This window comes from Lathamus discolor, chromosome 6, assembly GCF_037157495.1.
Source record: "Lathamus discolor isolate bLatDis1 chromosome 6, bLatDis1.hap1, whole genome shotgun sequence".
In the NCBI taxonomy this organism is placed as follows: Eukaryota; Metazoa; Chordata; class Aves; order Psittaciformes; family Psittacidae; genus Lathamus; species Lathamus discolor.
In genome coordinates this window covers 88865873-88878654 of record NC_088889.1, presented here as the reverse complement: position 1 = coordinate 88878654, position 12782 = coordinate 88865873, and the positions used below count along the sequence as shown (strand labels likewise).

General features: G+C 49.3%; 2 protein-coding genes across 2 annotated transcripts; one reads left to right on the top strand and one right to left on the bottom strand.

The window, feature by feature from the left end:
* Window positions 1–3068: 3068 nt before the first annotated feature.
* ATP5MF (ATP synthase membrane subunit f) lies at window positions 3069–4757 on the top strand. Its single transcript, XM_065684602.1, has 4 exons — window positions 3069–3099; window positions 3187–3294; window positions 4112–4228; window positions 4578–4757. Exons 1-4 carry the CDS (start codon window positions 3084–3086, stop codon window positions 4604–4606), a joined length of 270 nt encoding a protein of 89 aa, XP_065540674.1. The 5' UTR covers window positions 3069–3083; the 3' UTR covers window positions 4607–4757.
* A 1113-nt stretch (window positions 4758–5870) lies between these two features.
* On the bottom strand, window positions 5871–12747 carry CPSF4 (cleavage and polyadenylation specific factor 4). The gene is made up of 8 exons (XM_065684598.1): window positions 12440–12747; window positions 11582–11632; window positions 10646–10798; window positions 9765–9860; window positions 9523–9616; window positions 8754–8826; window positions 7814–7906; window positions 5871–6925 (listed from the first exon to the last, which is right to left on the bottom strand). Exons 1-8 carry the CDS (start codon window positions 12540–12542, stop codon window positions 6857–6859), a joined length of 732 nt encoding a protein of 243 aa, XP_065540670.1. The 5' UTR covers window positions 12543–12747; the 3' UTR covers window positions 5871–6856.
* Between the last annotated feature and the right edge of the window lie 35 nt (window positions 12748–12782).

Sequence of the window (12782 nt, the reverse complement as noted above, 5' to 3'; positions counted from 1 at the left end):
ACTCTGGGTTTCTGACTGACGTAGTCCCTATTATTTCTATGCCATTACTTATAAACTTCACAGCATTTTCTAGAGGGGTCTTCAGTAAGCTGAAAACCCCAGGGCAACACTCCATTAGGCTTTTAGTTTCATAGGTTGGGTTAAACCTGCTTGCAATCAGTAGGTTGAACTGCATGCCTTTATTTAGGGTAGCTGAAGGAGACATTAAGTCTATTTTCACCCGCAATGCAAAATTGCTCAAGTACCTGAAGGCTCTGGGAGGACAGTTTTGGGTAGGATATTAAAAGGAAAGAAGGTTACGTGTGGCTGAACAACACAGTTCAGGTGGAGGAGGAGACAGAAAGACAGCACATTGAAACAGGCAGGGAACAGAAACTTCAAAGAGCCTGAACAATCATTGATATAAAACCTGGAGTGAATACAAGAAAACAGAGGGATTTGGGGTCACACTGCTGCCTGGAGCAGGTCTGGAGCTGTAAGTAAGGAAACTGGCTCTCACTTGCGTGATTTCTTCTGTGTTCAGAAAAGAAGGGCTGTGAGCATTCTTGTAAGCAAACAGAAATACACCAGAAATGCCTTCCTTCATCAGTCCTCTTCCTCCTCCCCCCATCTGGATCAACCAACAAGGGCCTGCATTTTGGCCAGCAGCACAGGTCAAAGGGAGGAAACGCGTGCTGCAAAACCTCCCACCCATCGAAACCATTAACTCTTCCCGCTTGGTGCAGGATTAAGATGGCACAAAGACAACAGCACCATTCCTCTCTTACTCTACCAGAGCAGAACAAGGCCAAGGGTTGGGTCAGTGCTGTCTCTGCTTGCATGGGAGATGTTCCCTTGTTACTGACTGCTATTCCTGCTCTAACAAAGCAAATGCCTCCAGAGCTTGCTATAAGCACTCTGAGGAACTTGATGTGCTATTCTGCTCTGCAGGGAACTCCTGAAAATGAGGCACCCACCACTGGCTTTCTTCCTGCAGGTGAATTAATCTGCCTTGCATGAGTGATCCCATTTAAAACAATAGGTCGCCTTGCAAGAACGAGGGAAGCAAGTCTGAAGCATGCTTTTATGCAAGGAGTATAAAAAGGCCACATAGTTCATCAGGGGACACTCGGCAATAAAATGGCAGTTACCTGTAAAGTGAAATAATAAAGGATAAATTTTTAATAAGGGTATTTTTAACTCATTTAACAAGCACTAAATTTGGAACCCTTTCTTCAAGGGATCAGGCACACCGTTCCTCCCTAATCCTACTTTCTAATAATAAGGAAAAGAAAAAAAACCAGGCAGTAATCTATTCCTTCTGCTTTTATTTTTAATGTTATGCTATGGGAGAGCACTATTCCGTGTAAATAAAAGAATTTCCATAAACAAGCAGGTGAAATAGACCAGCCTCTGTGTAAGACACGTTACAGAGTACCTCAACTCATGTAATACCGGGTAACACAAACCCTAACGCAGGGATACTGCAGTGCCAGAAGGAATGAATGTGGAATAAGACCTTACGGCCTAAAGGAAGTTCAAGCTGCAAAGATCGGTTTATATAGGAGCTCTGTGGGCTGCGTTCAGCGTCCTTGATTTAGTTTTCATCATCTCCGATCCGTCTCAACAGCCTTAAGTGCGATGGAGATTTAATATCCAGGCACTATGGGATCCTGGCTGCGCTGTCAGACACAGCGATGGATGGCTGCTCCCCGTTCACTGCTGTTATCACTTTGCTGTCGGGGTCCAGCCCCGTAAACAAGACCCGACTCTGATGCGAACCTGCATGATTCCATGTACAACCTCTAGAGGTCAGGCTCATGGAGAGCATCCTTCTTGCGGCTCCGTTCTGCTACATGCGGGTGACACCTGCCGGAGTCCTCATCCCCGTCCCACCACCAACGCTGCTCTCTCTGGGCGCCTGAGTGCATTAAATCCCCTTAGGAGACACTTAGGAATACGAAATAACTCCTGGTGGCTCTTTCCTATTGCAGGGAGGCAAAAGATGTCTTTATCTGCACGTTACCTCTTCCACCACTCTGGTTACACAGGTTTACCTTCATCATACACCGATGTCTTTCACATCCTTCCTGAGGAGCTGCGGTAAAACGCAGCATATTCCTATAGGGAAAAGTCCTGAGTGGGCACTGAAATGGAACCGCAGGGTGCATTGCCCATCTGCCACCTAATCCCTATGAAAAATACAGCTCAACATTCCAGTTCTCTCACCTAGGAAGACTGCAGGAGAGGGGGTGACCCCTGAAAGAGGTCTGCGAAGCCCTCACCTCTTACATTAAAATATGATAGCAATTCTAAACGCGTGTTGCAGTACATCCTATCTACGGATGCAGAGTTGTGACTTGTTCAGAACTGGGGGGAAATCATTTGTGGGACACCAGGAGCCCCCCAAAACCGACGATGAAGTCTTGTGATGATGCTGATGCAGAAACGGGGTTTTCCTTCTCTGTTTCCTCACAAGCTGCAGCGCTAACACCCGACCCTCAGAGGGATGCTGGCACCTTCTACCATCAGAGTACTCCCTGCATTAGGTGTAAGGAAGCAGTTCTTCTCTGTGAGGGTGCTGAGGCGCTGGCACAGGGTGCCCAGAGAAGCTGTGGCTGCCCCATCCCTGGCAGTGCTCAAGGCCAGGCTGGACACAGGGGCTTGGAGACAGCTGCTCCAGTGGAAGGGGTCCCTGCCCGTGGCACAGGTTGGAGCTGGAGGAACTTTAAGGTCCCTTCCAACCCAAACCGTTCCATGGTTCCATTGCTGCTGCCGCTGAGGAGACCGGTCTGGGCAGGAAAACCCTCACGGAGACCCCAGCGCAGTGACAGGCCGCCATGCTGGCAGGACCCCACAAACCCACTGATGGAAGCAGCATGTGCAGCCCCCGTCGAGGAACCGACCCCGCGGTGAGGAGACGGGACGGGACAAAGGCGACACTACCGCGGCCATCACCTCGTCCGACGATGGAAGCCCCGACGGGCGGACGGACCCCCCCAACATGGCGCCAGCCCCTCGCCACCCGCCCCAACATCCGGGTTCCGCCCGACCTTCCTCCCGTGAGCCTCAGCGCGGCGCGGCTGTCCCCTCACAGCGGCAAGATGGCGCAGCCGCCGGGTGAGTGCGGCGGGGCCCCAAGGTGACCGCGGCTCCTTCCCTCCCGTCCCCTCTAACCGGCTGTGTCTGTCTCTTTATGTGCTGCAGTTCTCCTCAAGGACACGAAGCTGCTGGACGTGAAGCTGGGCCAGCTGCCCAGCTGGCTGACCATGAGGGACTTCACCCCCGGCGGCATCCTGGGGGCCATACGAAGAGGTGAGGCGGGGGGCTGAGAGGAGCCGTCCTGCTCCGCACCCCCGCGACCGGCGGGGACAATGGGGGGTGCGGATCCCTTCTCCTGCCGGCGCTGAGGCACATCGGTGCATAAGCATGGCTGGGCGCTGGGTGTGGAGGGGGATCTGGTACTGTCGGGCTGAGTCGAGGTGATTTTTGCTTTCTCAGAACAGCATCTCCTTTTTAGCATCGTGTTTTTCCATCGGTAGATTTGTTTCTTGCTTGGGCTTCTCTTTGGTATGCCTTCTTGTGTAAGTTTTGACCCATGCCCTTTGTTGCAGATTATATCTATGCTATGTGGATTGTACGCTATGGCATTCGGGTAGATTTAGAATCATTGAATGGTTTGGGTTGGAAAGGACCTTAAGATCATCCAGCTCCAACCCCCTGCCATGGGCAGGGACACTCCACACTAAACCATCCCACCCAAGGCTCTGTCCAACCTGGCCTTGAACACTGCCAGAGATGGAACATACACAGTTTCCCTGTGCAACCCATTCCAGTGCCTCACCACCGTAACAGGAAAGAACTTCCTCTTATATCCAGTCTAAACTTCCCGTTTGTTTTAACCCATTACCCCTTGTCCTGTCACTACAGTCCGTAATGAAGAGTCCCTCCCCAGCATCCCTATAGCCCCCCTTCAGATACTGGAAGGCTGCTGTGAGGTCTCCATGCAGCCTTCTCTTCTCTGAGACCCTCAGATATTCCTTAGGAACCATTTATCCAAGTTGTGTGAAACCAGGCTGTTTTCAGACACAGACCAGTGTGTAACTCCTCTGATAACGTCCTTCCTCCGCAGGTTACAACAGATACTACAATAAATACATCGATGTGAGGAAAGGGGGCCTGGGTGGCATCTCCATGGTGCTCGCTGGTTATGTTGTTATCAGCTACATCTGGAGCTACAGCCACCTGAGTAAGTAAAAGCAATGTGGCTGTATGTGTATAGTGTGGCTTGGGAGGTTGCTTGGGGCAGTAAAACCAGTCTGCTGCTATGGATGGCTGTGCACACCACTGCTGCTTGAATCCCAGCCTGTAAGCAAGCAGGCTTCATTTAGCCACAAAACACTTGAATATTTACTTACTTATCAGATGGCCAATGGTTTCTTGGTGATGTAGCTCCTGTTGCCTGTCTGACCTGATGGTGCTTAGAAACTGCATGCTCAGATTTGTCCTTAGAGTGCTTTCTTTGCTGCAATTTCAGGTGTGGTGTGAATTTCTGGTGACTTCAGTAAAACTAACCTGCTTTGTTTTGCATGCTGCAGAGCACGAGCGCCGCAGGAAGTACCACTGAAGTGTGGCTTTCAGGAAGTGAAGGTACAGCTCTGGAACAGACCTGGCTACTGAACAGTTATCCTGACTGAAGACATCACAACTATTCATACTAATATCTGTGCTATTACGACCAATAATAAAGTGCAGACACTTTACGTGTACTGAGCTGACACTCTCGTAACTGACTTGTTCATTGTACTGTACAAGTGAGGTTTTGGCTTCTCAGTTTCACCCCTCAAGCCTAAGGGTTGGGAAAGTATCTGTTGCTTAGGTTGCATTAGGAACTGGGGAAACTATGACAACTGATCCCTATTTAACTTTGGATAAGAGTAAAAAGCATTGGATTACTTCTTAATGCCTATTAAGGATGCATTTTGATTTGAAAGAACAATATCTGAGCTTTAGGTGGCTTGGTGGTGTGGCCATGTGTTTCTGATCCTTAGTCATGCTGTCACCTGGGGACTGCAGGTATTTGGGCAGTTTCCACATGGTCTAGCTTTAAAGAGGCCTGCAGCTCCCACACTGTCACTGGGATTCTAATGCTTCTTGCCTCTGATAACCTGATATTTCTATAAAAACCTTGCTTGCACTGCTGAAAGAAGCTGGAGGGCTCTTCTGAATGTGTATAAGCTTATATTAAAAGGAAAACTTTCCTGCTTGACGTTAAGGCAGTGCTGGGAAGTTTTAACAAGAGCCACAATGTTCATAAGTGCAGCTTAAAGGAGCATCTGAGGGTTTGGTCCCATTCAGCAAGCACATCCTGCCACGACACTACCTGCTGATGGTTGTGGCTGCAGGTGCAACCTGCAGTATGCTTTTCTGACCAGGAGGGAGAGGGAAAACCACTTCTTAAGGGATGGGAACAATCTCTGAAGAGCTATGGTGGTAACAGAAAGGCTTTCAGGTTTGCAAAGCACCTGTTCAGATAGGGAAGACCAACTAGGTAGGGAAGGTGACCAGGTACCAAAGTGTTTTGCTCCTTTTCTGTATGTCCAGTTACACACAGGTAACACAGTTCAACCACTGTTCACGCTCTGCAGGCACGAAGTCTTACAAGAAGCATCCAATGGTCTGTCATGAAACATCTGTTTTGACTGACTCTCCACAGTGAAATAATAGCAGTCATTCAACATAGGCTCTGGTCGCTTCATCCAGGCATGTTGCCTTGTTCTTACAAGAAAAGAAATTCACACCCAACTTTTCCCATCAGTCCATTTCAATAAAAACAAAGTAAAAAGGCAGCAAAGGAGAGGGCTCAGAATCAATAAGGCTCACATTGTCGGTACGTTTTTTGTCTTGTTTTTAATTGACATTTTATCATTGGCCCTTTGGAAATAATCTTCTCACAAAACGAAAGGAGTTTGGCTACAAAAATTGCTCTCAGAACACTCTACCACTTTTAAAAGCAGTGTTCCATAAGAATATATCTCTCCACTTCTCAGTCTTCTCTAGGCTATGGGAATACCTGCTCAGTGTGAGCTGGATGTCGGGGGGGCGGGGGGGGCTGAGACAAGGCTCAGCTATTCCTCTCCAAGCTGTGCTCATTTCCCCTTGCTGTTTGCAAAAGGAACATGAGCACAGGCATGGCTTTCCTATAATCATTGTTCCTCACTGTTTGGCTAAGCACAGAGATGCCAATTTATTCTCCCCTTGATCAGTTCTCACCCAGAAGATGAATTTCTAACCTTCAGTATAGCAAGAAGCACAGAAACAAAGCAAGTGGATGAGAGTTTTACAGCCTCACATACGTGAGGCCTTAAGCGAGCCACCAGGACAAGCTTATCGCCTACAACAGGCTGGACCTGGGAACACGACTTTGCTTTTTAAGAGCTACAGGACAGCAGAATCCCTGCTTCCTCACTGAAGGGAAGGCATTTCAAGTATGAGTTTTCCCAGTCTGCTTGCTTCCATAGGTTCCCCAAAGAGAAGTGGCAGAAGGAAAACACTTTAAAGAAACACTGGCAGAAGACACGTTTAGGTAGAGTGCTGCACCAGTGAGGCGTTTGCATATAGACTGGCTTTTAGATCTACCTTTCAGCAGGGCTCAGTGAAGAGAGGCAGAGGCCAAAATCTATTTTAAAAAGGTTAAAACATGAAACAAAAAAAGTTGTGGACAGTTACAAAAATGTTGCTTAGCAGCAGCCAGCCTCTGACCAGTTCTTTCAGTAATGGCATTAAAAAACCCCCTGATTAATACTTCAAGACATAGTGCTAGGCAGAAACCTTTTCTCAGCGTTAATAACTCCCTCGCACTCTTCGTTCTGCTCTTTCACTGTCCACTGAGAAAGGCCAGATGTCCTTTGGTGCATCTGTTGGCATAATGACCTTTTTCACCACACTAAAAGAGAAAGGAAGAGAGAGCAATTATTACACAGTTACAGCTCGTTTCCTCTGGCTGCCTTTATCAGCAGCATCTGTTCAGATGCTGTGTATGGAAGATGCAGCATTTTGCAGGGGAAGTGAACCACAGAGTCACAAGGGACATGATTTATGGGCTGCTTCCACTCCTTGGAGCAAAAGCTGCTTCTGTGCTGGGAGCAACATGATGCCATGTTATTGTACTACAGAAGCGAGAGCTCTCAGCGCACCGCAATGAACAGTGCAGAGCTCTAACACACAAGAGGATTACAAGACTATTCCACCTAATGGGCACTGTATCAAAGATCTGTGGGATGCTCCCAATCAGCTATCCTGAATTAGGGCATCACCAGCAGAGATAGCAAAGTCATCACCCCACTCTTGACACACATTAGGCCACAGCTGGAATACTGGGTTCAGGTTTGGTCCCCAATATGCAATAAAGATGTGGACAGGCTAGAGAGGGTCCAGAGAAGAGCCACAAAGTTCCAAGGAGTGAAAAGCCATGTAAGAAAAGGCTGGCAGAGCTGGGCTTGTTCAGCTTAGAGAAAAGAAGGCTCAGGGGAGACCTTGTCACCATGTTCCAGCATTAAAGGGTGGCTACAAAGACTGAGATTCCCTTTTTACAAGGAGTCACATGGAAAGGATGAGGGGCAGTGGGCACACGTTACTGCTGGGTTGATTCTGACTGGACACAAGAGGAAAGTAATTCCCAACAAGAACAACCAGCCACTGGAATAATCTCCCAGGGAAGCGGTGGATTCCCCAACACTGGATTCCGTTAGCATTGAGCTGAACAGGGTGCTGGGACATGCACTCTGTACTTCCTACATCCAGCACCCTCTGCTTTCCCTCTCCTCTGGCCTACCTTGTAGCAGGTGACTTGCTCCAACGGCCGGGGTCCTCTGTTCCCAGCGTTGTTATTTTGAGACTGCATGACTCCGATGACTTGGGGTGTCCTCTGTTGGTCAGGAGAAGAGTTCTGACTCGTTAAGTGCATCAAGGATAAAGAACTTTATGGCTGTTACTTTGTTAGAAGGGAAAAGAGCACCCCATACATCAAATGATCAATTTTCCTCCAAATCTGTGTGTGGGTGCTCTGCCAGCTGGAGTAGCACAGAGAAGGAATGGAGCACCCAGGCTCACAAAGCCCACCAATTCTGGTTTTCTCTGGAAAGCAGATTTAGGGAGTAGGTTTGGGCTGCTAAAATATCCCTTGTCATCACTGACAGGTATCACACAGATTACAAAAACTGGCAGATTGCTGCACAACTACATATGAGGTGCTTCTATGTCATGTGGGAGTGCTCTGTGACTACATCTCCACGTAAAGCTGAAGCAATGCTAGGGTTTTCATCACTCTAACAGCACTCAGTGTTGTTCACTGCTTAACTCTTGCACTGCATCCTCTCTTCCAGGCAGTGCCCCCAAGTAACAGAACTGCTACTGTTGGCCTTTGAGCTGCAGGATAATACCAATGACCAAGGTTAACCAAGGCATGGGGAGAAACAGAGCAAAGCAAAGCCCCATGGTACTAGGATGAAGGCAGCAGCAAGTCTGTTGTGATCAGACGATAGATGTGAGAAGGCTAGAATGAGAACAGTGCTTTGTGATTGATTAGGGTTTGTTCTCCAAGTTCTTACACACAAAAGAGTATCATATCCTGTTATAAAACGGGTAAGGTTTTCCCTCATTGAGTATTTCTTCAATAAAGACTTCCCAGCAAGAGCCCAGGTGTCTACTTTTGACTACGAGACACTCTTATAGAGCACTGTAGGCAGTGCTTTGCAAGTGAGGGAATTGCGTACCTTTTGCTGTGCTTGTGTCGGTTGAGGCAGTGGTGGTTGCTCTGTGGTTCCCATTGGCAGTTCAAACCGAGGACTGGGTTAGATGGAAACGAGAAAATTGATCCTTAAATCATAGGTCAACATTTTACCATCAGCTCAATTAACTCCAAACAACCAACCAAACACTCAGCCAAGTCAATTCAGCCCACAGGGAACAGGCTTTCCCCCTCCCCACTTCTCCTTCCATTCTGATGCTCAGCAATTATTTATAGGAAAATGAGAATCTGGGATGTAGTACATCCCTCTAGCTGTGAAGTCTTCCGGAACAGAAGACTGAGATGAGCTCTTAGGCAGAAGTTCTTCCCTGTGAGGGTACTGAGGCGCTGGCACAGGGTGCCCAGAGAAGCTGTGGCTGCCCCATCCCTGGCAGTGCTCAAGGCCAGGTTGGACACAGGGGCTTGGAGCAAGCTGCTCCAGTGGAAGGGGTCCCTGCCCGTGGCAGGGGGTTGGGACTGGATGAGCTTTAAGGTCCCTTCCAACCCAAACCATTCTGTGATTATCTGACAAACCCATGTGATCCCACCGCACTGAGGGGATCTGATCTCCACTCTGAAGTCTTCAGGGTAACCCCCTGAAGAGGCCCTGCCCCATATCCTTAGATCATTACAAGAAACTAAACACTGGCCAAGTCTCCAAAGTCACTGGGAAGCACTGGAGCACTCTTGTTTGACGTAGACCTGATTACAAAGAGAAACACAAGATGACAGGACAAGCCTGAAAGCATACTCACTGCATGAATTTACAGCTAGGCCCCTCTGGACAGAATCCTACCAGGTAATTCACACAAATGACTCTTCGAGTGTGCCGGTGTCTGCAGAGGGGACCTGCAACACAAAGCTCAGCAGTTCACGTTCCATGTATACATGCCCCAGCACCCAGCAGCAGCAAGTACACATGCAGATCACCCAGAGAAAGAACAGCAACACCCTACCCTTGAGTTACAGCCACAGAAGCAGCAACTGTGGGACATACCATGTTTACAGAAGCCTCTGTCATACCAGGGACAGTCTTTGATCTTAGACTCCGGGTCAATGTGCAAGAATGGACATTCTTTGTTACTGCATTCCCCTGTACCAAAGGCAAACACACTCGTTAGTCAATTGTGCAGGTTCAAGATCAAATGACTCTCAAAACGTTACCTGGCTCAGGTAGCTGCCACAAAGCATTACCAACATGGATAAACTCAGGCACAACAGCTATACTGCCTGCCTTACCCTAGATGAAGAACACCAAGGACTCACCCCTGGTGAGCAAAGTTCTACCAGGCTGGATTAGACATGTGTGCTTTTAGAAACAATGCAGAAACTAAACTGAAAAGAGCAGTCATGGTAACAAACCCCAAGCATTCAGTGCACCAGAAGCGGGGAGAAACTACAAATTGCACACTAACCTCAATCCAAGGAAACCTACAAGACTGTAAGTTTCTGACAGCAAGTTGCCTCATTATGTCCACATCTCCAGAGCTGGAAAGCAAGTGCATAAAAGTTTTGCACCCCCATGCCCTCTGCTGCTCATCATGTCCCCAAAATAAGAGTCATGCAAAGATCAACTGCTCAGCCTACTCATCTCGTACCCAAAGAGAACGTAAGGCATAAAACCCAGTCAAAACTTGAACTTCCCACCTCTTTCCCCAAGGCACAAGCTCTTGAGAGAGGAGACATCTATAGTATGTCACAAATTTAGGGGGGGTAATAAAGTGAAGGACTGAGACCTGAAAACATTATGGTCTAATAACATCAGACAGAAAAGCAATGTAACGCTCCACAGATGGATAACAGGGATGTACCAGGATCCTCTTCACCAGACTCCCATGCCAGCAAGGAATGCGAAGTAGGAGCTACAACAACCCTTACCAAATTTGGAGTAGAAGTAACACTCGGGCATCTTGGTCATGTCATATTCGTGTAGAAACTCGCACTGATCTCCCTTTTTGCACAGTCCTCGTAGCCAGTGTTTGCAAACAACTGTTTTCTCCCCACTGATGTGTCGGAACGGGCACATACCCCCTGCGGAAGGACAGGGCGAGGAGAAGGGAAAGAACAACATGTCAAATACACAGCACAAGGTGGCACAGGGCAATAGCAATGCTTTGTTCCCCTCTGCGAGACGGGGTTTGGAAGATATCACTTCTTATTAGGAATTTAGCCTTTAGTGGTAATAGCAAAACAGGGAGTTCCAGGTGAGCCTGATGTCACCCTCTAACAAGGTAAGCAACAGTCTCCAGCTCTTAATCACAGAATCAAGCAGGTTGGAAAAGTCCTTTAAGATCATTAAGTCCAACCGTTCCCCAGCACTGCCAAGGCCACCACTGACCCATGGCACTGAAGGCCTCATCTACATGGTTTCTGAATGCTTCCAGGGACGGTGACTCCAGCACTGCCCTGGGCAGCCTGTTCCAATGCCTGAGCTCCCTTTGGGGAAGGAATTGCTCCTAATATCCAAGCTAAACCTCCCCTGGCACAGCTTGAGGCCGTTTCCTCTTGTCCTATCACTCGTTACTTGGAATAATCCCGACTTCCAAGAACCACAGCAATAATCCCAGCACGACCACAGCAATAATCCCAGCACGTCCACAGCAAGGTCTGTGTGTGGCAAGTTCAAACCTGCCTTTACCGGATGCATCGCTTATTCACCTCCCCACTTCTCAACACCTTTATTTCCCAAGTGCTGCATCCTTTCAGTCTCATCCTCACTCTAGGCTTTAAAACCACAAGAGTACCATAGGCAGTGCTTGAAAGCGCTGGTTTCCCTCCCTCCAGCCCCATAATTCCAGTGGAAACTTCACTTGCCTTTCCCACAGGCCGCTTTTAGAAAGAACTCACAGACAGCCGCGCCGGATTCTGTGGAGACAAGAAACATAACTCATTTCAACTCGGTTTGGTGGCAACTTTTAACCTATTTCCTTCCCCAGAGGGACCATTTGGTCCTTAACATCCAAAGGAAAGCAGTGCTTTGGTCCAGTTTGGGCAACTTACTGCCCTGCTTAAGTTCTTTGTTCAATTACGGCCCTGGCAAACACCTGCATTCTTGTTGGGGGGCACCAAAGGGAACTCACAGAGATTTAGTAGTGCTTGTTTTGCTTTCCAGGTATTTAGGTTGTGTTGACTGGGTTTTCCTCTGCTGTTAAGGCAATCCTGTCAGTGCACACTGCAATTACAGCCTTACAGCTTTTCACCACAACAGCCCGCAACGACCATGGGTGCGTTATCCCCTTCTGGTCCGACAGGAACCACAGTGTTTGAGGGAGTTAAAACACAACCTAAGGCACCTGGAAGTCTCCCGAGACCACCTGCATCCAGTTATCAGAGTGACGGGAAAGGCTTAGAGCCGAGACCATGGATATACCCAAAGGAGAAGCCTCCCTATCATCAAAATACCTCATCCATCAGAAGGGAATGGGGAAAACCCATCAGTTACAGCGCAGGGAAGTGATGTTTATTCATGATAACGCCCCAGCTTCCATTCTCCAGGCATTAACTGCAGCTTTCACTAAAACACCTGGATTGAGACCGAAACCTCCCCGGGGCCGCGGAATTCGGGTGGGTTTAAGGACAAGACCCGAGCAAAGCGCTCAGCTCCCGGGAAACCTCCCCCCGTTCCCCCAGCCCCTTCCCCCGGCTCAGGGCTGGGGGAGACCCACGACGCACTGTCCATGCCGGGGAAGGGCAGCGGCTGCGCCCCCAGCTGCTGCTCCACGGCCAGCTCCAGGTCGAACTTGATGTGGTCCACGCTGGCGATGAGCTCCTGCATGGTGGCGGCCGGGGGCCGGCGGCAGCGGGCCGGCAGCGGGGGTATGGTGGTGGTGGTGATGATGGCGGCGGCGGGCGGGCGGGCCCGGGCAGGCCCGGCCCGGCCCGCTCTGCTCCGCGCCGGCAGCGCCTGAGGAACGGGGAGAGCGGCGGCGGCAGCTCCCGGCCGCCCCGCGCCGCCCGCCCGCGGAATGCCGGGAGTCACCCCCGACCCGGCTGCGCCGAGCTCCGGCGCAGGCCG

Bases quoted from the DNA above. Each gene is read 5' to 3' on its own strand.
- ATP5MF (XM_065684602.1), top strand. The intron at 3,295-4,111 runs GTGAGGCGGGGG...CTTCCTCCGCAG, and splicing joins CCTGGGGGCCATACGAAGAG to GTTACAACAGATACTACAAT. The intron at 4,229-4,577 runs GTAAGTAAAAGC...TGCATGCTGCAG, and splicing joins CTGGAGCTACAGCCACCTGA to AGCACGAGCGCCGCAGGAAG.
- CPSF4 (XM_065684598.1), bottom strand. From the start codon at position 12,542: ATGCAGGAGCTCATCGCCAGCGTGGACCACATCAAGTTCGACCTGGAG. The intron at 11,633-12,439 runs GTGCGTCGTGGG...TTGTCTCCACAG, and splicing joins GCCCTTCCCCGGCATGGACA to AATCCGGCGCGGCTGTCTGT. The intron at 10,799-11,581 runs GCAAGTGAAGTT...GTCCTTCCGCAG, and splicing joins AAAAGCGGCCTGTGGGAAAG to GGGGTATGTGCCCGTTCCGA.